The sequence below is a fragment of the Ammodytes marinus genome, assembly GCF_949987685.1.
Source record: "Ammodytes marinus genome assembly, chromosome: 8".
Classification (NCBI taxonomy): Eukaryota; Metazoa; Chordata; class Actinopteri; order Uranoscopiformes; family Ammodytidae; genus Ammodytes; species Ammodytes marinus.
The window spans coordinates 23708661-23735846 of record NC_137212.1 but is presented as its reverse complement, the minus strand read 5'-3'; the positions used below and the strand labels follow the sequence as shown (position 1 = coordinate 23735846).

General features: G+C 42.1%; 1 protein-coding gene across 2 annotated transcripts; it reads left to right on the top strand.

Annotated features, from left to right (window-relative positions):
• The first annotated feature begins 350 nt into the window (after window positions 1-350).
• Window positions 351-22142, top strand: kita (KIT proto-oncogene, receptor tyrosine kinase a). Of its 2 annotated transcripts, none has more exons than XM_080032523.1 (21): window positions 351-577; window positions 3192-3446; window positions 6259-6543; window positions 6636-6775; window positions 7473-7644; window positions 8263-8449; window positions 9107-9222; window positions 9480-9594; window positions 10660-10844; window positions 12295-12401; window positions 12544-12670; window positions 13245-13349; window positions 13695-13805; window positions 13943-14084; window positions 14333-14424; window positions 14541-14671; window positions 15026-15148; window positions 15505-15616; window positions 15785-15884; window positions 16116-16221; window positions 19755-22142. In XM_080032523.1, the coding sequence occupies exons 1-21, from the start codon at window positions 523-525 to the stop codon at window positions 19929-19931; spliced, it is 2943 nt and encodes a 980-aa protein (XP_079888649.1). In that variant the 5' UTR covers window positions 351-522; the 3' UTR covers window positions 19932-22142. The 2 variants fall into 2 exon arrangements, with proteins under 2 accessions (XP_079888649.1, XP_079888648.1); XM_080032522.1 differs by having other exon boundaries at window positions 7452-7644.
• The last annotated feature ends 5044 nt before the right edge of the window (window positions 22143-27186 follow it).

Genomic DNA, 27186 nt, shown 5'->3' with positions numbered 1-27186 from the left:
AATTTAATAAAAATGTACTGGACAAATTTTATAGTAATGGTAATTTTAATGTGAAAGGTGTTCCCTGATTTATCTAAGTTATCTACATCACGCTATGAGAAGATATTGTACAGTTGTTGGTGAAAGTCATCACTAACGTTTTAAACCCTGCTATACTCGGTGTTGTTGTCACAGACAGACATTAGGTCCCAGACGCCTCCTCCTCCCTCATGCATCGTGTCAGTAATAGGCTCCACCACTGGCTCTTATAAACATGTTGTTGAAGCCACATCAGTGAGAGATAACCGATCGTCCGGCACCTTCCCCTCTGGCGTGCTCCGAGAGAACAGCATGTTTGCAGATAGGCGACGACTGCTGCTGCTGCGAGTCGTACTGTGCATCTGTGCCTTTAAATACTTGTGAGTGCGCCTCGGTCAGAGTCAACTTCCCTCAACTCAGACGCGCTCGGGCGAGTAGAGAAGAGCAACCTTAACCATAGAGGTACTGGCTCACCTTCACGGCAAGACTCATGGAATAATAACTATGGAATACCACTGGATACTGCTGTCTTTCTTTTTACAGTTCACCTTCCATTCAGGTAAGACATTTGCACTTGATGGCGTTTTACGCACGCAACTTGTTGCTGTTCATGACAGTGAAATGTCTCGACCCTGTTAAGGGTATTCAGTCCCTTTTAGCCCAGTAAAGTTACTAGCAGTAACCTCAAGAAAAATCCTCGTTGTAGTGAATTGAATTGTCCCACTTGCTCCGCACCGCATTGAATTGTCCCACTTGCTCCGCACTTTTCTTTGTTCTGGGAAGTGCTGGTGCAATGGGAGCTGAAGGCTACTGATAAAGCAACCTGACGTCTCTGAAACCTGATGAGGAAAGTGACGCTAGCGCGCTACTTTAATAATACATGTTTTATTCAGAGAACAAGAAGATAATAAAAAAATAAGTTATAAAACAATGAGGTAAAGTGGGATGCTGAAGAATATACTGTTGGTTAAGTGTGCGCAATGCAAATAGACAGGTCGATGAAGCGGACAGGTTGGTTCATGCGGTTTGCCGCTTCTATGTGCGGAAAGCACATAACCGTCTTTATTATTGCTGAGCCACCGCTGATTCCTGGGAAGCGTACATGCAAACGAGCAGGTGGTTTATCAGGGGCTGCTTAGCATGCTTCCGTATTTTCTCACTTGTGGGATACATGTTATCACCAGTCTGTGTGACTTTAACACTGAGCACAAAACTGTTTCCCCGCAGCTATTGCGCTTTTGCTCTGACGATGAATTCTGAGGACAGATTTGCCTATTCTCTATTCAAACTTGGCATCACCTTCAGAGTCCAGCTGCAGGTCAAGGTCCACACAAAACGAACTATTATACTGCCTTTTTATGTATTTTTATTTTATTAGTTTTTGTATGGCCTATTAAAATATGTCGTTTTTACTTATTTTTACCCAAAGGTTCTATTTTATGTCGGATAATGGGCGAGTCCATGATTCTTGTCACGAATCATAATTGGGGATTTTCCTAGAGCTGCTTATTTATATGGAATGATAGAGTCGCCTAACCTCGCACGAGCACATATTGGCCGAAACAATAGTTGCCGTGTAACGTTGCGCTCATTTGCGCCCTCGGTGTGTCTGTGAACCTCACGCAGCTCTGTTTGGCACCATGCAGGTGCTCTCTGCCCTTATCTCCATATGATCGACAGCTTGATAGTAGTCTTGCTGCAGACCTCATTTACTTTTCCCGTGGTTTCCTGTGCCCTATGATGATTAATAGGCCTACATATAAGATCCATACAGTATTAAACTACCCAAATACCATAGCCTACATCCCATTGCGAACTTGCAGGTCCTCTTCTTATCTCCTTCAAATGACTGATGACCAAATCTTTAGGCATAATATTACAGTTGTTAGCCAAATATTTACGCATAGGCTCTGCAAACACAGTCCAAAAGAGATCATTAACCTTACTACAGGTCTCTAAATATACCTAATTTAATTATGATTGTTTGCTGTTCTCTGATTCTACTTTAAACGTTTCAGATATGTCAATCACGCAACCACACCCTTTGTCTCAGTCATCAAAGTGCAAACTTTAGGAATAGGAAAATCAAATTTCATATATGATGTTTACTTATTTTTTCAAATGAGGGGTTGTAGTTTGGAGAGACTTGTCTCACCAGTTGAGGTGCCACAGCTATCACTTGTGGTTTCAATAGAGACTGAGTGCCCACTGCCCCCACATAAGTGAAAAAACAGTACTCATTTGCACTTCTCTGGTTGACCACCTCCATTGGGTTTCGTTCATACCATGAATGGTAGAATGTCCAATTTGGCATTTCATGTTCCCTTATTTATTAATATCATTTGATCTCATTGCGATTACAGAGATCTGCTCAGATGTCAAGAGGTTACCTGCATTAGATGACAGCCAGTCTAATATTTATCAAACTATCTAAAGTGCATCTGTATTGACCTATACAGTCTAACAAACATCACTGAAATGGAACAACCTTTTACAACGTTGTACCGAACCTCGGAGTCGTAACCCCCCAAGACGTTTAAAGATAAATCTAAGTGGTCAGAAGATTCTTAAAGTTCCTCCCTCTTGTTTATAAGAAGCTCATTTTAAAATACTGTGGGAAAAAAACAGAGGGCCCCTAGATTAGGAAAGAACTGATGAAACATAACAATAAAACAAAGCAATTTAATGAAGTTTGGAAATACATATACAGTATTAGTCACTATGAGACATAATAAATAACTTGGCATTGTTAGGAAGAGAAAAGGGAACTATACGGTGGAGAATACAGGACAAAGAAATCATTTGTGTGTGTGTCTTTGTGTGTTTATCTGTGTGGGTGTGTGTGTGTGGGGGGGGGGGAACACATGTGTTATATGTGGATGAAGGATTGGGAATTGTACACTTCTAAATGAACAGGAATGCTGTGTGTGGTTGGATCTTTCGTGATGTCACAGTGGTGAGACTTTTATAGCAAAGTTTAAATATCCTCTCAAATTCTCTCAAACTTTGAGTTAACTATAGCTGTCATCAGTAACCTGGCCATGATGCATTTTTTTCTTCCCTAGTGTGGTATAAACGGGATTACTCTATGACATAAATAACACAACTTGGCTTGTCGTGATTTTTGGTATGTCTGGTAATGCACCTAATTTGATTTTTCCGTGGCATCACAGGCAACACCAAGCCCACTATCACCCCAGATGGCCCCCACGTTGTGGTGGCACTCAGCAGGTCCTTTGAGCTGAGTTGCCGGGGTGAGGGGGCCATGCACTGGCTAAGGGAGGACCGACTGAAGGTGCGCGGGGAGAAGAAGGTGGACGGGCTGTCCACACTGCAAATCCCCAGGGCTCAGCCTGTTCACATGGGACGCTACATCTGTGTGGAGGGGAGCTCCCGGGAGCACACCTCTATTTACGTCTTTGTGAAAGGTAAATAGCTTGATGTAACAGTGTTTTGAGTGTATTTTGGGTTGAAATGTGTTTGTTGTTGTGGTTTCTTTTTGTGTGTGTGTGTGTGTGTGTGTGTGTGTGTGTGTGTGTGTGTGTGTGTGTGTGTGTGTGTGTGTGTGTGTGTGTGAGATAGAGAGAGACAGAGAGAGAGAGAGAGAGAGAGAGGGGATAAGCACAAACTGAAATGTAAGTGGAACTAGATGGCATGTTTCAGATGAGGAAATCTGGCTTTCTCACTGCATTGACAAGGAGCAATGTGCGTGGGTGTGTTTGTGTAAAAAGGTGTTTTTCACTTTGCCCTGGACAGGTACAGTAGATACTGTAGTTGTGTTTCATTGAGCGCATGGCTAGGTTTTACTGTTTTCTTTCTGTATGACCCCCCATCAACATGGCCTGCTGCCAACACTGCAGGCTTATATCATGTGCTGATCATTCACTCCACAGTACACTCATCCAGCTTTGCAGTAACATCTCTCTCAATGTACGCCCAGATGTAGCATCAATAAAAAGTCATTAAGTGTGCGGTTGAACACTGTGCACTCATTTTATGGTGGTACTTTATAATACCAAATTTTATTAAAATAATTTGACAATTCAAGCTTATACCACTCTTGAGGTAGTAACAACAAGTAGTAACAGCAAGTGCAATCTGATACAACAGTTCCTAGAACACGGAGGACAACTGGTGTATGGGCTTAACAGCTTAACATACTTTTGAATAAATGTTCACAGTCAGCACTAAGTGAAAGACACAGCACTTCTCTTGTGGCTGCTTTGCAATAAAAGCCGCCATGTGATTTTGCCAGTTGGAAGATGTTTTAATGCGTGAGTAGGAAACTTTCCATTTGCTTGAGCAGTAACTTCACACAACTCTGAAACTTGTCGAGAGAGTGTACAATAAACAGGGAGGCTGTTATCAGTATAACTGTGTTTCTGTCCACATGTTTTTATGCGATTGTTCAATTTGTGCATAAAAACGCTTAAGTGAAAAAATTGCCCAAAATGGTTTCCATGCAACAACAAATTGCATTGGAAACTGACTTGGCCAATACATTGCAACGTACATGAAGCATGTGACTTTAAAATGAGCCCTGGGGAGTATTCTTGTAAACCAACAAAAGGTATATGTTCACATTGTCACTTAACATACTGCATTGTTTGTCTTCTGGAGGCCTAAATAACGAGTAGGCCTACCTTTAATCCGACCTACGTTGTTTACGTCCATGTCTTCTAGTCAACAGTCTTCTTCATCACTGTTTCTGTTGGTGCGTTGTTGTTTTTCTTGGCACATCAACGCCACTTGTGGATCAGTGGAATAGTGAGAAACCATTATTGTGTATGGCATGCGCACAAGACAAATAAAATGATTCCCCAGTCACAGAAAAACAGCTTCACAGTGCCACTAGTGGCTCAGTGATAAAGGTGTGGAGGACTCAAAGCTTTTTAACCAAACTAACTCGCAAGACATTTATTTGCTGATTTTAGGTTAGGCCTACTTTTTAACAAGATGCAGCCACATATTTTAGTTGAGCAATTAGCTTCAGATCAGATTTTACTGTTACCTTTAAACTTTTTAACAAACAGAATCCATCAAGTTTTTATAAATGGACACGTCCATTGTCGCTACATCAAACACTGGCGCTGCTCAGGGCTGTGTCCTCTCCCCCCTTGCGTATTATTATTTATACAGAGATAGCTGCAGGTCTTCTCAGGAAGGCAAGGTAAACACCATCCCTATGTCTGCTCTTCAGTGCCTCTAATCTGATCATGCTTGTTCCCTACCTGCATTCATCGAATGATGTGTGATGACAACTTCCTTCAAATAAATGTGGTAAAAACGCAAATAACTAATTTTAGATTAAAGGAAGTGCATTGTCAAACCGAATAAACGGCGAAAATGTATTTACCGTATACAAATGTACAAGTATGTAGGAACACTACAGTGTTCGACTAGCAACTGATATTCAATGAGAAGACTGATTGTTTTGTCAAGCGGAAGGCTCCACTCTTTTGCTGTCGGCGAGAACATTTGATATATTTTTGTAGCAAACTTTTATCGAGCTTCTTTTAAAATATTCAGTTCTGCACTGGTTCAATGGGTTGTCAGTCAAAGATAAAAATGAAGAAAAAATTATTATAGAGTCACACAAAAACAATCCCTCTCAATGATCGCTTCTGCCCCACTAGAATGGGTGGTGGTGTATTTATCTGCATAGTAATTACCATACAAATTCCTTCATTTCTTCAGCTATCAGGCTAATAGACCCAACCCATTGAACTGAGCACCTGTTGTCATTTGGCATGTTGATGTTGATGATCCTGTTTGATTATTCTTAGTATATGTATTATTTTATTTACATGGATGGGATATACTTTAGAAATGGATTGCCCATTTGTGATTAGTATTCTAAATGATAATCTAAATAATCTGTTGAACAAGTCCACTCTTTTTGCAATGGTTTGAAAATGCAAGTAGGCACACGTTATATGCATCTTGATATACCGATTCTGGACAATATTGTCAAAACGGTAGTGGGTGGAAGTGCTCAATTATTTTCCCTTTTTTTGTGGATCTTCCTGAAATTCAATTCGAATTTGCACTACATTTGGATGGAAACCTGGGTAGTGAAATTAAATGACATGCGTGCATCGTTTTCTGTGAATCCATTGTGCATGTGGAGGCAATTTGAATCCAGCATGGGAATGGCAGATGTCACAAACTTAATACCTTAATGTGCTTTCCGCTCTGACATCCTTTGATGTGCAATTGTATTTAATTTTTTTCTGGCAGATCCTGACAATCCTTTCAGAAAATCAATGGTTTCCAAAATACTCACTCGTGTGGGAGACACTGCTTCCATCCCCTGCCTGGCAACAGATCCAGTTCTGGACAACCTGCGCCTGGAAACATGTTCCAGGAGAGCTCTGGCTTCTGGTCTCCAGTATTCTGCTAGCCTGGAGCAGGGCATCACCATCCACCACACACAGAAGGCCTACGAAGACTGCTATGTGTGCACAGGAAGGCTCGGTGGACAGTATGTCAAATCGCATGACTACTTGCTGACAGTAAGGCCAGGTAAAGTGGTGTCAAGTACTAAGTGTGTGCGCATCACACAGCATCAAAAGCTACGCGAATATTCACTCACATTAGATTCTGTTTCCTTTCAGTCCCCGTTGCCCGTCCTGTGATCGAGCTGCAGGCCCCCAAAAGAGTCATTCTCACCAAGGATGAGAGTCTCTCCCTCACCTGCAACACCACTAACGTCAACGGAGAAATCCATATAAAGTGGATCCCCCCGCCCAGCTCGGTGAGACCATTCTGCCTTTTCTTTGATGTTGGTCAACAGGAAAAATGCTGCACATTTGGTATTAATTGTTTTCTTGTAAGATTCTAAAAAGGTTTTGATGAGTTTGAATAGATATTTGACCTAAAAGTCTGGAAGAGTGAACCACCAGTTGTCCTGGGAATTTATGCCCACCCTCAGTGTGGTATTCTGAATCCACTGTAAAAATGAAAAAAAATTAAAAAAAATAAACAAAAGTTTTCAAATCAGTTTTTGGGGTGCATTTAAGAGATGTGCGTGAACTGTGAAGGATTATTGTGAGAAAAGTGACACTCTATTTCACCGAAAACATCACAAACCAAATTTAGATTCAGCAATTTCCCAAAATTGGTTGATTTTTCTGGTGATCTGTCTTTATGAACAAGAGTGAAAGAGTGAAAGGGGTCAAAGTTCATGCCGTCTAAACTTCAGGATCCTGGCTGTGTGTGTGTGTGTGTGTGTGTGTGTGTGTGTGTGTGTGTGTGTGTGTGTGTGTGTGTGTCTGTGTGTGTGTGTGTGTGTGTGTGTGTTCCATGTGGACTACCGTGTGCATACCTATGTAAGAGGCCATATGTGTGTGTCAGTCAGTATCTGTGTGTGTGCCTGGCAAGGATAGACGTGTAGTCGGGGTTAATCTCTAGAGATCTCTGGGCGTTGACAGGGTGCCGTCTGGTATCCACAGCAACCACCCAAGGTTGACCGTGCTTCGCGTATTCTGGAGGAGCACTTCATCCACACGCGCAGTGCCACGTTGAACATCCAGGCGGTGGGAGATCGGGACGCCGGGAGGTACCGGTGTGAAGCGGAGAATGAGAAGGGGGTCACATCGCAGTCAGTGTGGCTGGATGTTTATGGTGAGTATGTGAAGATTTTCCCTCTTTGTTAAAGCCGTGGTTGTTTGAAAAGCAAATTAAATATGCATTTGCCTGACATTTGAGGCAAAATGTGTGACCTAATATATTTCCTAATATTTTTTTTCACAAGAAATTGCATTCATTTTACTGTCAGCTGGTTGTTTACCTAAGCTTGCTGTTTCCCCTCATTCCATTATGCAAACTAAAAACCTATACGGACCTCTAGTTGTGGCTTCATATTCAACAGCCTTGAGAGAGTCTTAGATTTCCCCATTTTATTTGTGTCGTCCCAATGGGTAATTCTGAGTAATTACAACAACACTGTCACCACGGCTACATGGCGTAAGCCTTCGATGTCCGTAGGTCACTTTCTCTTTTGGATTTTATTCCTTCTGCTGTATGTCCGGGGTTTTTTCCTCAGCAGAAAAAAAATATTGCCATACTGAGAAAATACAGACAGTTTTTTTGTGGAGCTGATGGACTTAATCAACTTTGTGCCAGCTAATGTGGCAACGGCTTGAATGTAACGGACATTCACTTATATGAAAAAGTTACGCAATAGCTATAATATAATAATATTATAATGTGAAACAATATCTTATTTTCCTTATTTTACAGAAAAAGGATTTATCAACGTCACACCCACAAACAACGAAACCATCCAGGTCCGTTCGGGTGAGAGTTTGTCCCTGAATGTGGACTTTGAGGCCTATCCCAAGCCTCACACCTTCTCCTGGAGCTTCATGGACCAGGAGCTGAGGAACACAACCGACCATGTCATCACCACACAAAGCCATGAATACAGGTGAGTAATACACAGGCTTGCTTTAAGCACTTACCACATAGGTTAGAATGTTCATTATCCTCAGTCAGTGAAATGTAACGCCTCTGGTTTGGCTGTGGGTCAGTGGAGGTGCTAATTTAACAGCTGCCCTTTCACAGCTCACTGACAAAAAAGAAGCTAAAACTCAAAAAGTGCCCCGGGTTTTCTAGTATACTCAATGGCTTTCACAGGGAAAGAAACCATGAAGTGATTGCAACACCTCTGTGCTACGAATAGAAATATATCAAAATAATATCCAAGGATGTAGTTCAGCATTCAGCAATTGAGATCAGGCCTCATTTGCTCTGTTACATAGGAATTATTAGACATGGGACATCACAAGATTTCTGAGATATTTTAGGTAGCCTGAGAACGACTAAAAACTGCAAAGACCTAATATTTTCTATTGATGCAATCCACGCGCATATCGTCAATAAACAGATGTGCATAAAAGAGACAAGATGGGTTATGATCTAATCTGCAAGTACTTGAGCATTGCTTTCTCCGACAGCATGGGCCTCAATGGAGGACCATCTGCTCCTTTCTGTTCATACACACATAAACAATTAATCATCATAATTTCTAACAGATTTTTCTTGAAAACTGCAGTCATTTCAAATGTAATGTCGTAATGTTTAGGTACAGCAGTGAGCTGAGGCTGGTGCGACTGAAAATGAAAGAGGGTGGAGTGTACACCTTCCAAGCCTCCAATGGCGATGCATCAGTGAACCACACTTTCACCATCTTTGTGATCAGTAAGTTGTGTCGTAGATTTTCTAAAGGTTTTTTGTCCCCTTAAGCCACACATGGTATTTCCTTGGTGTGCAAGGCATTAATGCATCAGTAGCTGAAATGGGAGAACAGGTTTCATTGACCTTTTGCTTTCTGCCTTACCTCGCCCTGTATCATTCACACCTCACTTATGTTCAAAACAGTTAAATAAATCAACTCTTGTCGCTTGTCATTTATCTCTAACCTCTTACCTATTATGATATTAACTCGTGTTTGTTAGGTAAACCTGAAATCGTGTCTCATACGGGCCCAGTGGATGGACAGGTACGCTGTGTGGCGGAGGGGTTCCCTGCCCCGCAGATCACCTGGTACTACTGTGAGCAGCCCTATGCCAGGTGAGATTTCATTACCGGTCCTGAAAGCATTTTTCTGACCACCGAGGGCAATTGTGTGTGTGGTTTGCAGTAGGGGGAGTTGAGTTAAGTCAGGAAATGTGGTGTAGTACGTCCCTTCAGAATTAAGTGAGGTGGGGTTAATGGGGTTACATCTTCATGTGCTCTGAAGATGATTGTTTTCAAACAAGATAGTTTTTGGTTATTACCAAATAATACCAATAATAATTGAATGTTCAGATTTCGGGTGCTGAAGACGGTAAGATGATCCTCTTCTCCGATCAAAAGTAATTAATAAGTGAGATAGTGAGTAGATATTCACTGATTTTGACAAAAAGTGATTGAGACAACAAGCGTTCACTGACTCCACCTTTAACATGGGCACCTTTCTCATAATCCTGCAAAATTCTTTGTGCCTCTGTTTCTTTTCTTTTCTTCCAATGTTCCACAGAGCTACACCTATTGCCATTGCAATGCGTGCACCTACAATGTCAGATCTGTGCTTTTTTTTTTGCATTTTCACATTCAATCTTATTTGTGCATCTGAATGGTCCTAGAGGTCACACCAATGACAGGAAATGATGATCACTGTGGAATTTGGGATTGAGTATTGACTTGTGATTGGCAGGGGCCCACCATATGACATCCCTAAACTCCTTCCTAGAAATAAACAGAGGTGGCTTATAATCAAATCCACTTAGTGTTAATAAGATGCTGGCACGCAAATGTTGACACGGGAACAGAGGGGGGTGTGACCCAAGTTAGCCTGTGACCAGGCAGTGTTTAGACAGCAGATGCTTTTTATCATTCCATGCTGTGGAATAAATACATTTTCCCCTTTATTACAAATTCTACTGAAACAAACAGCTGTCAACAAACTGAAATATAAAAATGTGTGTCTGTGCTTTGTTATCCACACAAGTGTTTTCAAGATTAAGGAAAGGAATGTGTGTCTGGCAGAGACAATAGCGGGAGAGTGGTCTGTCGGTTTCCCAACCATGAAACAGTTGATAAAAAAGCTTTGTGATTGCCTCAGCCCTTCTTTCAACAACGTTTATCTGCCATCAGGTGCTCCCAACAGGTGAATGCCACCCAGGAGGAGCAAAATGTCCTCACTATCACACTGTTCAGCCCCTTGTTTGGGAAAACAGAGGTGGAGAGTCGAGTGAACGTCAGCAGGGGACGGTTCAATACACTAGAATGTGTGGCTACGGCGGAAGGGGAGCAGGCCTACACACTCTTTTCAATCAGTGGTGAGTTTTTATCACATGCTCTTGCAAACACAAGGCGGGATGCAATGTGTGAGTCCACAAACAGTTAAATAGGGGTCACGTGATATGTAAGAGGGGCGCCTGAAAGTCTCATGTTTTGTTGCTGGGTTGATGTAATCCTCTGCATATCTTCACCTTCAGATTAAAATGATAAGCGCAACAGAGTTAGCAGCATGGGAGAGGATATACCTGCGTGAAAGTTTCCTCTTTATCAAATTGCCAAATTTTTTTATTTCCACCTGATGTTACGTTCATCGTAAAATTTAATAGAGTAATCTGTGTGCGCTAAAGTCTTTGTGTGTGTGTGTCTCTGCTCTATGGACTACAAAATAAAGTTATTTTAGCAGTTTTGTCCCTCTGTAAACAAAACGTGGTATTTAATCCTCGGCACAAAATATTTACTACAAGGTGAGGATTTGCCCATAAACGTTTTACAGCTGTATCAAGGTGATCTATAATCCTGTAGGTAAACACCATGTGGAGAGATACCTCAGACAAGATTGACCACGATAAGATGTTGTCACTTACAAAATAGGAATTAGCAATAGCCCATTGTTTACTTTATGACTCCAAATCCGCCCTGTTCTAACGGCCATCCCATCTGCTCCACAATGTCCGTAAATTGGCCTGAGTACAGGAACCGAAAGTATACAGCAAAGTTGTCCCTTGCAGATACCTGGGTTTATTCAGTACGGGGGGGGGGGGGGGTTGTTGGTGCTAAATGGGCTACAGCGGGTATGTGGGCGAGAATTATGAGGGAGGATGGTCTTTGTGGCCAGGCAGGACAGGCCTTTGGGAGAGTGTGTCCAGGGTTTTGCAGAGTAATAGCAGACCAGGCGGAGGCGCTGAGAGTGTGGGGCACAGTAGGGAGTCCTGGCGGTTGCGGCGAAGGCTTGGAGGTGTCAGTGAGCTGCGGCAGGGAATGCACAGAGCTTTAAAAACCACTGACAGGTTTACAGGGGATTAGTTCCTGCAGACTCTGCATTTTCAGCTTTAGAGTGGAGAGAAAGCTCCTTATCTCTAAAGAGCTTATTACGCCCCTCTGTACAAAGGGGCAAAAGAATAAGGCATCACAAACAGCCAGACTCAAAGGAACAGAACACTGATTACGTATAATAACTCACCTCCGCAGCTGTCAAAGCAACAGCAATACAGTCAAATGCTGATTAATGTTTAGTTTCAAACAAAGATATAAGCAGAAAAGACGATGATGTATTTTCTGCTTATACAGATGTGTTTCCATGTATAATTGGATTAGGTCGCTCCGAGTTGTCCAACGTGGGTCTCAGTCTGATTTAGCCCCCTCTGGCTTACCTTAATGCCCGTTTGCAATGTCATTTCGAGTGTAAACATGACACACCATTGAAAGATTCACTGAATGGCTCCATTCACTGCTCTTGTATCTGACATGTTCATATCTGTGTCCATGCAGAGAGAACTGTTCCCCATGATCTCTTCACACCTCTGCTAATTGGCTCAGTGTCAGCAGCGTGCATCCTCTGTCTCATCCTCGTCGTGCTGTTCTGCAAGTACATGCAGGTAAGACCGCTAAGCACGACCCAACCTCTTGGATCAAAATCTGAGAAAAAGAAAAAAAAGAATAGAGGATGTCGAAAAAGCACATGTTGCCCTATGTCAAAGTCAATATGTTTTATTATCTCTTTGTCTGTGTTCATGCCAGAAACCCAAATACCAGATTCAGTGGAAGGTGATTGAGGGCATCCACGGAAACAACTATGTGTACATTGATCCCACCCAGCTGCCGTACGATCACCAGTGGGAGTTTTCTCGAAACAACTTGCGCTTTGGTGAGCGTCATCTTCTGCCCTGTCAAAATGATTAACAGTGTGTGCTGTACCTGTGCCTCCATAATTCTGTAACATGGTAGTTTCTGACTCACTTGTGATGAAATGTAATTCCAGTAAATCACCGTCGGGGCGGGAGTGATGTGGGAATAATGTGTGTGTGTGTGTGTGTGTGTGTGTGTGTGTGTGTGTGTGTGTGTGTGTGTGTGTGTGTGTGTGTGTGTGTGTGTGTGTGTGTGTGTGTGTGTGTGTGTCAGGCTACTTCTTGCGTATTGACAGATGGTCACAATTGACCACTGTGTCCGTGGTCATTAGCCACTAACCAGTTCTCTTGCCCTTTAATGAGGAGTCCCCGCTCCCTCACTGCAAACATTACACTGTTGACATTTTCTGGGTGTTGGTTTATAACAAATGTTCTTAAACAGGATCCTGCATGTCCTGGTGCCTGTGTACACAGCCCGGGGCTAAAAGTGGTGTAGTCCATGGACATAGGTGTAGTCCCAGGGTAGCTGGCAGGCGGACAGTTTGTGGGAAGGATGAGAAATAACAGTTTTTTGTCCTTCTCCTTGTCTTTTAGGGAAGACACTGGGATCAGGTGCCTTTGGAAAAGTGGTGGAAGCCACCGCATATGGACTCTCCAAAGCAGATTCGGTCATGACGGTGGCTGTGAAAATGCTCAAATGTAAGCCTTAGTGTCAGCACACGTGCAAATGAAGTGGGAAAGGCACTGAGCATAGTAGCTTTGAGCTTCCACAAACTGAATGAATGGTAATGGAGCAATGATTTACCAGCAGGAGCTCAGGCAGCTTGGAGTGGATATTTGTCTTTGGTGTTTTGCCAATTCAACATATTTGAACCATTTATTATTGTTACTAGCCTACATTGACAACCTGTTTTTTTAAACTATGTAAATACCAGATCAGGATATGTAATTTTAGTTCAACAACTTCAATTCACTCCAAATCCTTGTGCACATACGGATTTTGTTCCAATCTTTTTTTTTTTTTTTTTTTTTTCCCTCCCACAGCAAGCGCTCATGCCACAGAGAAAGAGGCACTGATGTCTGAGCTGAAAGTCCTCAGCTACTTGGGAAACCACATGAATATTGTCAACCTGCTGGGAGCCTGCACTGTGGGAGGTATGGCAGCCATGTTTTCACTGCATTGTCATTTGAGACTGTGGAGTGAAGATGGACAATTCAGAGATTTAGACTGATTCATTATATGTGTGTTGTATGATAGGAAAGATAACGTTTGCATGTCTTTTTGTCTGCAGGCCCCACACTGGTGATCACAGAGTACTGCTGCTTTGGAGACCTTCTTAACTTTCTACGAAGAAAAAGGGAATCCTTCATCTGTTACAAGCTGGAGGAAGACTGCTACTACCGCAACGTCATGATGCAGAGAGACGCAGCTGGGTAAGGTTTCTCTCTGTATATGAAGAGTGGTTTATTGTGTGTGTGTGTGTGTGTGTGTGTGTGTGTGTGTGTGTGTGTGTGTGTGTGTGTGTGTGTGTGTGTGTGTGGTTGTGTGTGTGTAAGAGAAAAGAGAGTACTCGTATATTTACTATCCAGAACGTGCGTAGGAGGGAGGTATTTGTACAGCAGCGTGCCTATGTGTGGCTGTGCTTTAGCTTAGACCAGACTGCTCCTTTTCCTCTTCACAGTGACAGCTTGAACGGCTACATGACCATGAGGCCTTCTGCTGCTGGCAACCCTCCGTCCAGCTCCTCGGAGAAGAGGCGCTCACTGCGCAAAGGCAAGCAAGCCAGCCATTCATTTAAATGATCCGTCTCGAAATAGACAGGAGGGAGGTTATTCTCCCCAAATGCTACAAAGTTTAACTCCAAATGTCCATTCTGATATTCCTCCCAGGTGGCTCTTACGTTGAAGCAGACGCCGAGAGCGAGATGTTTGATGAGGACGGCATGTCTCTAGACACCGAAGACCTTCTCAGCTTCTCCTACCAAGTGGCCAAAGGCATGGAGTTTTTAGCTGCTAAAAATGTGAGCACCGAATATCAAAACTATATTTAAACTGGATGGGGAAAACATCTGAGTTGTGCAGTTTTTCTGACTTTAAAAATAATAAAATTGCAGATGATCATGTATCCGCAGCCAGTTAACGGATCTCAAACGTATGTCGGAGCATGCCGTTGAAAGATTTATTAGTGTTGGAGGAAAGATACTGTGGCCAGGAAGCTCATGTGTCATGGTGTCATTGGTGTTACCGATTCAAAGTGTGGAAATTCAGTACCGAACTGCATTAGAAAAAAAAGCACACCATTCACGCCCCATGTTATATTATTGATTGGTCATGTATCATTTGATATTAAAAGAAGTGGCGCATTTGTCTTTCAGTGCATCCACAGAGACCTGGCTGCCAGAAATATCCTACTGACTCAAGGAAGAGTGGCGAAGATATGTGACTTTGGCCTGGCCAGAGACATCACCACGGACTCCAACTACGTGGTCAAAGGCAACGTAAGTCTGCTCTAAAGGTGTGACGCTTAGGAACACGAGATGAGAGGCAGGATTCATCCAATCAGTAACTTCCTACTAAGTGACTGTTCCAATTCCAGAAGAAAAAAAAAGTGTAGATGTAATTATTAAGATTGGACATTCAGATATAGATACAGTATGTGTGCCGCTATGTATTTCTGGAACAATGTGTGCACACCTGGCATTTGGTACAGTCTGTTCTTTTAGTCCTCATCTATCACTAACATTATGTGTTTGCTCAGTACCACAGTAAAAAGTAACAAACAGACAAACATAACTAGGGAAAAGTGTCAAACTCTCAAACTCTCCACCTACTCACTGAGTGCCCTTCTTTTTAGGCTCGTCTTCCAGTCAAGTGGATGTCTCCAGAAAGTATCTTTGAGTGTGTGTACACGTTTGAGAGTGACGTGTGGTCTTACGGCATCTTGCTTTGGGAAATCTTCTCACTAGGTGCGTCTACACATCCAGTGTGTGTGTGTGTGTGTGTGTGTGTGTGCGTGTGTGTGTGTGTGTGTGTGTGTGCGTGCGTGTGCGTACATCCGCGTGTGTGTTTTATGGCTCAATGTGTAATTTCAGAGGTATATGATGTACTACAACTGAATCTCTAACTGAATGCAGGAAACAGTCCTTATCCTGGTATGCCTGTCGATGCCAAGTTCTACAAACTGATCAAAGAAGGATACAGAATGGAGGCCCCAGAGTTTGCCCCGAGTGAAATGTGAGTTATTGTTGAAGCGAAATATTAAGTGTTTGTTTGAGGATCATGGGAGAGATAGTGTGACCTGCTAGATGGAGGTGAGGAGACGCTCACATCCTGATGTATCTGGCTTTTCTCAAGCCTCATAACAAAAACTAAAGAAAAAAAAAGAAAAATCAATAAACACACAAACATTAGGGGATGTAAAAGTTCACATTTTCAAAGGAAATATTTGTCTTTGCTGCTGTGCAGGTATCAGATTATGAGGTCCTGCTGGGATGCTGACCCCTTCAACAGACCCCCCTTCAGGAAGGTTGTGGAAAAGATTGAACAACAGTTGTCCGATGCCACTAAGCACGTAGGTTGCCCCAGTTTGATGTTTGATGTTTACTTTAACCGTTAAGCCTTTGAAACTCTATTCCTTCAAAGTAATGAACCAAGGAGGCTCCACAGGCCGCTCAGTGGAATTTGTATAGGTAGTAAAAAGCAAGCAACTCCAGAGTCTTAAAGCGGCTACGAGTAACATTTAAATATCTTTTAAACAGCCTCATGTTTCCTCTGATAATCATAAATTACCTTTAACAGCAAACGAGACCATCAGTGCAAAGAAAGACGTTTTTAAATAGTTTTTATTACTGCTTTTGGTCTGGTCGCACACCCAGTCCGATTTTCGGTTCGCTCGTGCAGGCTCTATGGTCACATAGAGCCTGCACGAGCCTTGGTCGCAGATTTCAGTGTAGCGCAGCAACGTGAATTGAGAAGCCTATCCCTCCAGGTGAGGGAAGGGGAGCGGGAGCATTGTTTGAGACAGTTATTTGTCGTCAAATAACCATCAAAGAACCATCAAAGAAAAAATGCAATGAAGAAAAGCTAAAAGGGAGAGTGATATAGGCTAGGAGGGCGTTGCCAAGCAACGTGTATACAATTTCACGAGAGCGAAACTAGACTGCAGTGTTTACTCCTAAATGAATGAGCGGTTGGTACTAACACAAAGTTTGCTTTGCTTCACCATCATCAGATAACCATTATCTGAAATAGTAATTATTTACAACAACATAAACACATTACCTCATCGTGATCCATACTAACTGCCGTCTCTCGTTCATTCGCTTTCTGTGAGGAGTCGGACACGTAATCTTTCAGCTCCGTGAGAGAGAGTAGTTAGGTGACACTGCTGGAGGGGAGAACGGGGTAATTTGTCACATGGGTTGGATGTCACATTCGTTATATCTCGCCACCAGAGCGCGCTAGCTCTGAAATGTTGATATAAAAAAGGCCCAGAATTGGGATCAGAGGTCACATACATAGACTTCCTTGGAGGAAGACAGCTGCATTTCAGGTGAGAGGATGTTTTGTGTTTTTCATGTCAAATTCAAAATATTTTGCTTCTCAGTATTTTTCTTTTAGGCTTTTACACAATGGGTTTATAACAAAACACTTGTTACCCTCAGAAAGTGTGAAGGGTAAACTATAGTTTAGATTGTGGTTAGCAAGCTAATTAGTTGTCAGATGGTTGTTGGCCTTGATGCTAGCAAGAAATTCAAGTCGGGGTTGGTGGTCAAATTTTTTGGGGGGTTGGTTGTCACATGTTATCTCAAGGCTGCAGCCAGAAAAGGAACCCAATAACGAAAGAAATTGTCAAGCTGTATCCTCACTGACACCCCAGAGAAGGAAAGAATAGAGCAGGAAAAGGCAGCTAGCAAGCAAAAGAAAAAAGAGCAACAAAATCAAAACATTCCAGTGCATCCCAAACTAGACCAGCTGCCAAGGCTACAGAACGTTATGTAGGCCTATTTGTCAACTTGACAATGCAATTAAACATTCAAATTTGGTTCTGCCTCCTTGCCTTCTTTTTAAGATTTTTCCCATTAAGATAACATTGTGACAAACAACCCCATAGTGTGTGACAACCGACCCCTTGATGGGGTTGGTTGTCACAATGTGTCAGAGTGTCTTTGATGGTAAATTACTTCTTCATTACAATAAGTTGGAAAAAAAGAGAGACACACATTTCTAGCCAACACCTTAAGCTTCAATTTAATGTAGGAATGGCTATTGACAGATGTTTTGGTGATGAGCAATTCTCACTAGAGTAAAAAGTGTGCCTACTTACCCCGTTCTCCCTATCAACTCATTGCAATCAGGTGTGTGTGGCAGTGACTGGCATTAGTTGATGCAGTGTCAAAACCACTCTTACGGAGCCGAAAAAGTCCTCACACTTTCAACACACGGACATGCACTATATTGCTCCCTTCTCAGTTCACACTCGCGCGCCTGGCACGCGCTAGGAAACAGCTTTGCGACAGCGGGCGTCGTAAAAATACTACCGCTTTTGTCCAAAGGGGACGCCAACGTGCCATGTTACTCGTAGTGGCTTTAAATGGGTAAACACTGATGTGACATGGTTCATGTGTAAACCTCTAATACACTCAACAAAAATATAAACGCAACACTTTTGTTTTTGCTCCCATTTTTCACGAGATGGACTTAAAGATCTAAAATTCATTCCAGATACACAATATTACCATTTCTCTCAAAAAATGCACATTTCAGAGTGGCCTTTTATTGTGGACAGTCTAAGGCACACCTGTGCACTAATCATGATGTCAGATCAGCATCTTGATGTGGCACACCTGTGAGGTGGGATGGATTATCTCAGCAAAGCAGAAGTGCTCACTATCACACATTTAGACAGATTTGTGAACAATGTTTGAGAGAAATGGTAATATTGTGTATCTGGAATTCATTTTAGATCTTTAAGTCCATCTCATGAAAAATGGGAGCAAAAACAAAAGTGTTGCGTTTATATTTTTGTTGAGTGTATGTACATAGCTAGGTGTGTGACCCTAATGCTGAGGCTTCACCTTGTTATGGAAAAGACATCTGACTCCGAGCAATTATTTACACATAAATCAGCGAAATCAGCTGTGTCCTTCACAGCTTGAGGAGACGTGTTTGAAGTCTCAGTTTGTCTGATTTATTCATGCTGCATATGAGGGGCCTCCACTTACACCATAACATATTCAACAGGTGATATTAACTTCTAAGGGATAGATAAACATTTTGGGAATTCTTGATATCTTGCTGCTTTTGTTTTTGCATTCATCTCAAAGCTACTGCCAGGAGGAGACAATAAGTTTAGCTTAGCATTAAGACTGGAAACAGGGGGAAATGGTAGCCTGGCTCATGCCCAAGCTGAATAAATATCTGGCTTTGTCGGCACTTCTTAAGCTTGCTTATCAATGTGTTATGTATTGTTTATTTGATCCATACAAACGTTTGGCGAATAGATGAAAAGTTTTGGCTTTACTGGGTATTATGAGGTGGACTTTTTCTAGATATTAAAATGTTCTAAGGTGTCCCTCGGCAAGACACTGAACCCCAAATTGCTCCCGGTGGAACCTTTGAACCGTGTGTGGTAGCTGGTATGACTGAATGGGGGAATATAGACACTGGTTTATAGGCTATTAAACAGCGTGGTCAGCCATGCTCAGAGACCATACAGGTTTTAAGTGGATCAGGAGATACAATTCTGCTCTAGCGGGTCTTAACTGGATCTATTACTGTAAGACATATCACAAATCAGCCCCTACAATTAACAGCTGGAAAAAAGCACTATATAAGTGCAGACCATTTAGAATCACTAAGATTGAGTAAAGTCTCACAGAGACCTTTGGTCTGGTTTTCAAGCTCCTCCATCTCTCAGAAAGACCGTGAATGATCATGTTTTCCCATGGTGTAATAGCACAATATTAAAACGGCAATGTTACAAACTGTGCGTGTGAGATGAATCTTGAGATGTTTGAAGCAATATAAAATGGCAACCGCCACAAACTCCACCTTCTCTACACTATGTGTTCATTAAGTTTTTTTTTCCTTTTGTTTTTTTAGATTTATCTGAACTTTAACTCCAGGATTCCCATGACGCCCAGAGCCAGGGAGGAGCCCAGTCCGGCTCTTCACCATCTCAACTCTGTGAGCGCCGGCAGCGGCACAGCCACCGAGCCCTTACTGGTCCAGCACGAGGTCTTCATCGAGGGGACATCCCTCAGAGCCCAACAGGTGTAAGGACCCCACCAAACCTGTCTGGCTGCCTCATAAAGTGCCTGTAATGTTCTCGCTTCAAACCACCCAACCGTTACACTCCTACACACTGGCCCCCCGCCACCGGCTGCATTTGTTCCTACTTGTCCTACTATCTATTACCTGAAGGAACTACAAAGGACCAAATGGGCTTCAACGTTGTTATCACTATCATTGCCTAAACTGATCGCAAGAAGCAGAGTCGGACTAATTCTCCCCCTGCTCAGGGCAATGTACTGTTCAGGCACTGGGGTGGGGGCGGGGAGGAGATCATTTTATTATTATTTCATTTTTATAAAGGTTGTTTGGTTTTTGTATCACTCCATATATCAACTGTTCCATGTCTTTATTTGTTTTTTTTCTTTTTGCATTTTGTGTTCTGATTTTCATTTTCTTATGTAGCGCTTTTTAATTTTTTTCGTTGGCTGTTGCAATTGTTGGCGGGGAAGAAAAAGCATTTCGAGGCACTTGAACTTCACGTTATTCCACACACCACAAAATGCATGTTTTCGGTCCTATTTTTTATTTTTATTTACTTTGTTGTTGTCAGTATTAATTCCAACTGTTTAGATCGATATTTGTGTGAAGGAGATACTTTTCGGGGGCCAATTTAAATATAGATATCGAGACACTGGTATATAAGCTATTAGACAGCGTGGTCGGCCATGCTAAGAGTCCATAAGTGTTTCAAGTTGATCAGGATATACGATTCTGTTCTTTTTTATGTTGGATTTCTCTACCTAGAGAGTCTTAAGTTGGTCTATTATTGTAAGACATAACACGCATCAGCACATACAGTTTTCCTCGAAGACAGGGTGTAGAAGTGGTACGCTATGCTTTTCAAGTATGGGCTGTAATTTGATGCTTGAAGACGAGACAAAAGGCATCAGAGTTTGTCAAAGAAGACATTCCTAGAAGCCTGGGATTATAATAGTCTTAGTTTTGTCACACAAACATGTAACGCAAATGTGTTACCCCTCCCCCCCTTGTATTATTAACTGTTCTGGTTTATTTCTCCCGCCACATCCAGTGTATGACCTTTGTTTACAAGCATGATACAGGTACTGCCATTTCTGCTTTCTCACCTTCTTCCCCTCTCGCGAAGGAATCGGGGGAAACGGGAACCTTTCTGTTTTGGCTGACGGAAGTTAGAGTGTATTTTCCCGGATGCTGAAACTGTCATTTCTTTATTGTACAGTATATATCATGGAAAGAGTCACAACTATGCTGGACTGCAATGCCCTGTGAGGTTGTCTAAGCCAGAGGAACCAGAGGCTGTTCACATGGGACACTGGGTTACAGCGCTCCGACACTCTGTTGGTCATCCCATTGTTCTCCTATTGAAGCTTGTGGCTTACGAGCAGTCCTTCTCTACTATTGTATCCAGCTGCTTCCTCCGTCAGAAGTGGGACTTTCAGCACCTCTCCAGCCAGTATAGCCTGTTGTCCAGAGCATTATGGTACCCCTGTCACAACTGGTGAATGTTGTCATGAAAAGCACCAGAAAAGCGTCCTGTTTTTGTGCGTCTGAATGTGTGTGTGTGTGTGTGTGTGTGTGTGTGTGTGTGTGTGTGTGTGTGTGTGTGTGTGTGTGTGTGTGTGTGTGTGTGTGTGTGTGTGTGTGTGTGTGTGTGTGTGTGTGCGCGCGCGAGAGCATGCACGTCTAGTCGTCATTGTGTGCATGTCAAAGAATTACTGTCAATAGGTGCCACTACTTAAGATTCATCAAGTCCTTCAGGCTACTAAAACCCTTTAGTCTTACCGTCTCTTTGTAAATATAAATGTGCGTTCATTGTAAAGTAATGTTGAGGCTTTCAAAGGTACATCGATGCAAAATTGTATTATGCTCTATTTTCTTACGTGTGCATAGGTTTTAAACTGTAAATTCTACTGGAGGAGTTGCTTGTGTCTTATGTCACCACCACTGTAATTTAAACGGATCATGAATCATTTTAACCAGTTAAGCCAGTTCCTTGGAAACTGCCGCAGCAAAACAGGCTAAACTGCTCTTTATGTACATATGTGATTCCTCAAAAATCTTGGAAATATCAATGTTAAATGATACTGAACAGGACGAGGTCATCTAAGAATATAGAGATTATTTTTCATGTCATCGCTGCCCGTACAAGAGTTTTTCCTGCATTTTGCTAAATATTTATTAAACCTGTGGCTTTAGTGTTACTGTGTACATTTGATGTGTTGCTCATATATGTGTCAATGTAAATAAATTGTGTATATTGAATTATCAATGAAACTTTTTTGGTCCCTTCGCTCATGGAAACATACCATGTTCATCATCCCGCCATTCTGTGCGGCCATGGTCCTTGCAATTATCTTAAATCAACTTTAATAGCGTGTGTGGTGTGTGTGTGTGTGTGTGTGTGTGTGTGTGTGCGCGCGCGATGATCAAAGCGGTTGTGGCAAAAGGTTCAGATCCCCTCTAGTTTTCTGTAAAATGGAGGTTGTCCAAGTCTCAGTTTTGCCAAATGCTAACGTAGAGTACAGCTATGGCCGATACACCATCTGACAATTTGAGCCATTCTCTCTACTCTCCACTCTGAAGCGTTTGGCTCCAGCCCAGAGAAGGACATCTGGTCATGAGGGGGGAAAGCCATGAGGAGGACAACCGCACTCAGACCACAGGACAAGCCCGCTGCAATTTGCGGGGGTAGAGTCCATTGTTTCGGCATCTAACTGATAAGAGACAAGCAGGAAATCCCACCATTGAAGCAGAGGGATTGGAGGCAAAGTGTTTGTTTGTCCGACTCAAGTTTTTTAAAGGGGAAAAATTAGGAAAGGCTGAGTGAAAGAATCCATGCAGTATCATAGTAATGTGGCCCGAAGTACAATAAATCAGCTCAACACAACAACTCTCACAATATAAAATGTCACTTGTCGCAACACACACTCACACTATTGTCATGTCAATCAATTACACGTACATGTATGAACCAGGTGTGGCTGACAGGATAGCTGTATGAAACATTTTCAATTTCCTGTATTGTCTTCTTTGGAATTCGTAAAACCTGTCAACATTTTCATACCAATGACTGTTTCCTTAAAATAACAGCTCATTATAACATTGACTTATAGGTTTCAGGTTTCCATAACGGCCAATACGTGGGCAGTGTTTTCATAATTCAGATGATCTTGTCAGAGCAAGCCGACTAGACCAGTATTACAGTAATTATGAGATTGATATTGCAGCTACTCTGCTGTGGGGCCATAATTTATCTCCAGACAATCGCCTCTTTCCTCTATTTCCCTCTATTAGTTGAATATTGGAATGTGATTTGGCTCCAAGATAGTAGATTCAAATATACATATTAATTATTATATATGATATACTGTATATTAAATCAGAAACTGTTAAAAAAAAAATTGTAAGAACATGTGCATGTGCATCTAACCCCTCTTTGTGTGTGTGTGTGTGTGTGTGTGTGTGTGTGTGTGTGTGTGTGTGTGTGTGTGTGTGTGTGTGTGTGTGTGTGATTGCTCAACTTACTGTGGTTCCCTGCCGCGGGGGGGAATTTGATAAGCATGTCACTCTCCTTCCTACGCAGTTTGTGGTAAATCTGGCAGTTTAATATGAAACCCCTCCTGTATGTTTTTAAGCCAAAGGTAAGGAAGAAAAAGAAGCCGGAGGCCGTTTCTGTGAACAGGAGCATTCCGTTATAATGGTTGTATTATATTCCGCATTATGTTTACTTATTTGAAGAAATTAAATTGCAGCCCATACACAGGAATAAGCTTCTGTGAAATTACCCCACATTTATTTAGGAAAAAAGAAACATTAGGCACTATACCTCCGGGGCCTTCTTTAAATGGGCCTGACCACATCACAATGTGAGGGGTCATGTTTTTCCTCAGCGTCATGTGATGTTTCATGCCTTACCATGTGATGTTTGCATCTTTTTGTCCAGTGAGCTTCTATGTTACTTAGATAGCATCAATTATTCTGTAAGAAAAAAAATGTTCTGACCAGAACACATTCCTATACTGGCTGGCCTCCAATGGCTTTACTGAGATGAATATGGGGTGTCACAGAATGTGTCCTGAGTTGACATTCTGCCACTTTTGATACATTGTATGAAGGCCCATTGATCTCAGAGGAAAATCAAACCAAACAAAAAGTATCTCAGTTATTTCTGTTGTGAACTCTTTAAACGGTTAACCAATGTGCTGTGGTGGGGGGGAGGCAACATGGGTGCCGCACATACTTTTCAGGTCGCCACCACGACTCATATTTGCACAAGCTGCTCAGGAAATATGCCCCCCCCCCCCCCTGGGCACCCTGACAGGGCTAGGGGGGGGGGGTGCTGTGGCCTGCCAGCCTGCCCAGATCCAGATACGCAGACCGCAGTGGGAGAAAGCAGAGATGGTTGAGTGAGGATGGGTAGTGTGTGTGTGTGTGTGTGTGTGTGTGTGTGTGTGTGTGTGTGTGTGTGTGTGTGTGTGTGTGTGTGTGTGTGTGTGTGTGTGTGTGTGTGTGTGTGTGTGTGTGTGTGTGTGAGGGGTTGTTGAGGGGCAACTGTTATCTAAGGTACACTGTGCTTTCTCATGTGTTAAGGGCAAACCTTCTGTTCCCATTGCGGGGTGTCAGGTCAGAAACAGGCTGGGTTCAGTCCCAGGCAGGCTGGGCTTGGGACCCAGCAGATGGCTGCCTTGACTCTAATTAAAACCAATGTAAGGGGTTAGGGTTATAAAACACAGAGCAAACTTGATAGACAAACAACTTTATCGTACACAGTGTTTGATTTCACTGTGTTCTCACATGAAAAGACACCATAGACATTTTCTTGTTTTGTTAAATTGTTTGAATGTGTAAAACTCTTATGGTACTATGGCTTTATTATATGTGCGCTCTTTCCCGAAAGTTACGTGAGATAATTGATGGCACTCTCACATCTGACTGTTTAATACAGTATGAGGGTGAAGTGAGTTGACATGTATTTGTTTTGGCTTCGCATAAACAGTGGAAGCAACCCTAAAGCAAATGTTTAACAAAAGATCCAACTACCTGCATATCTAAGCCTCACTAGTAAACAGAATATATTGTGCTTTTATGATGAGGAGCGGTTATGTGCCAGACTATTTATTGGACGGGTGCATTCACTTCCTGGAGCCATGCTGTCTAAATGTTTCAATCTTCACACTGAGCTTAATAGTCTCCTGATGTCAGCTTTGTATTTAAAGGAACATTTCCACATTTGGGGAAATACTCCCATTCACACACGTGCAGAGAGTAAGCCTCTGAAGATAGGCTACATACGACTATCATATATGTTTGTTAAATACGAGGCTTCAGCCAAAACATAACATGTTCACCAAGACAACATGTTAGAAGGTACAACTTTAACATAGCGTGATAGCTGCTCATAGCGCTAATCACTTAGGACAGCTGGAGGTCATTTGTTGTTCATTTACTTGGTCATAAACCAAGATATGGAGCAGATTAAAATTTTGATCAGATGATGAAAATATTGGCATCATATTTGTAATTTTCTCAAACAATTAATATTTCAGTAGAGATCACAGTGTGGGACAGGCAGTCATAGCGAGCCATGCCCTGCATGGCCAAAAATACTTGTACAAGTACAGTACAGAAAAGCTGTATTAATTTCAAAAGAAAGGTTTAACCACGTCTTTATAGAATTAGTGTGTCATGACCCTCGGACCCTGTGTTTAACTCTATTAAAGGTTACTCAAGATGCCATTATCCCTGTGTAGTTAAGGTTATCATTCATCTGATCTTCACCGCTGAGAACTGATGCCATATTGTTGTCATTAACAACACAACACCATGGGAACCTCCCCGTCTATTTAAAAGGCATACTCAGTCAATGCAATCCAGAATGTTTTTTGTCAAAAAAAAAGATCTACTCACCATCCGCTACCTGTCCGTAGTGTGTGCATGATGATAAAAGAGTCTGGTGTATATACACAGCCTATAGATTCTTTAAACGGCTATTTAAACGCAAAGGTTCGGGGTGAGCCACACCCCGCCCGTCGGGGATCGACGCTGGGGCTTGCCCCCACATCGAGTCTACACCGACGGTCTAGACGGTTGGAGCACTCGCTCTGAGTGTCAAATATTATGAAACGATTGATTTAATTTGGGTAATACTTTATTTTGATAGCCCACTGTTGACAATCTACAAGCTATCAGTAGTTAACTATAAGTTGCACTGTAAGTAGATGCTTTGTTGCATTAGTTGATATTCAACATATATTTCAATAAATACTTAACATACATTCAACAAAAGTTTCAGTTGAAAGTCAACAGTGTGATGTCAACATATGATAGTAGCTCATGTCCCCACTTACAAGGTATCTCAATCTCATGAGCAGTTAACCCTCTGTTGATCATCTGTTCATTGAAACATACAGATAATATAATCTTGACATTCAATACTTAAGCACATTATGTTTAGTTGACTATCTGTTGATTGTCAACTAATAATTAGATGACTGTCAATAAATGATCAGTCAATATCAACTAATGCATTGTTGACATGCAACAAAACAAACTAAAAATGCAACTTATAGTTAACTGGCAGTTAGTTGAATACATGTTATTGAAAGAGTTATGTTGAATATCAACTCATTCACTGTTGACATGCAACTGCATCAACTGAAGGCTTGCAGAGTGTCAACTTTGGACTATAAAAATAAAGTGTTACCGTGAAACCCCTTGTTCAGGTCATGCACCTAGAATCAAACAAAGTAAAAGATCAGTTTTTTTTCAGTATTTCATCCACTCCCTAATCTCAAACAAAAACCTAGCTTAGGCAGGGCCGGTTGTTCCAGAGAAATGAGCCTACGCATGGGCCGGAACGTTCCACTGGGCGAGAGATATCATCTGTCCGTGCATCAAATATTTAACTAGTGCTCCATGGTTGACAAAAGCAAGGTATTGATTTCATTGAATCTCTAGTTTCCTTGGATCTGGTGCACAGATCAGGACGTTTACCCAGAGTTAACTCTGTGCCAAACATGGCATCCATTCCAGTTCAAACTAAGGTTCACTCCGCTGTTATGTCTGATCTTGACTTGGGAGACATTGTGTTCCTGATGGAGCCATTACGTAAAGCCAGTTGAGTACATTGTGCTTTGTCATCACCAAAGACATATAACGGCTCTCTGTATTCGAAAGTTGGATAGCATTCTTTATTATAAAAGGCAAAAAACATATCATGATGATCTAATAAGCTCAACTGCCACACATTTAAATTTTATAA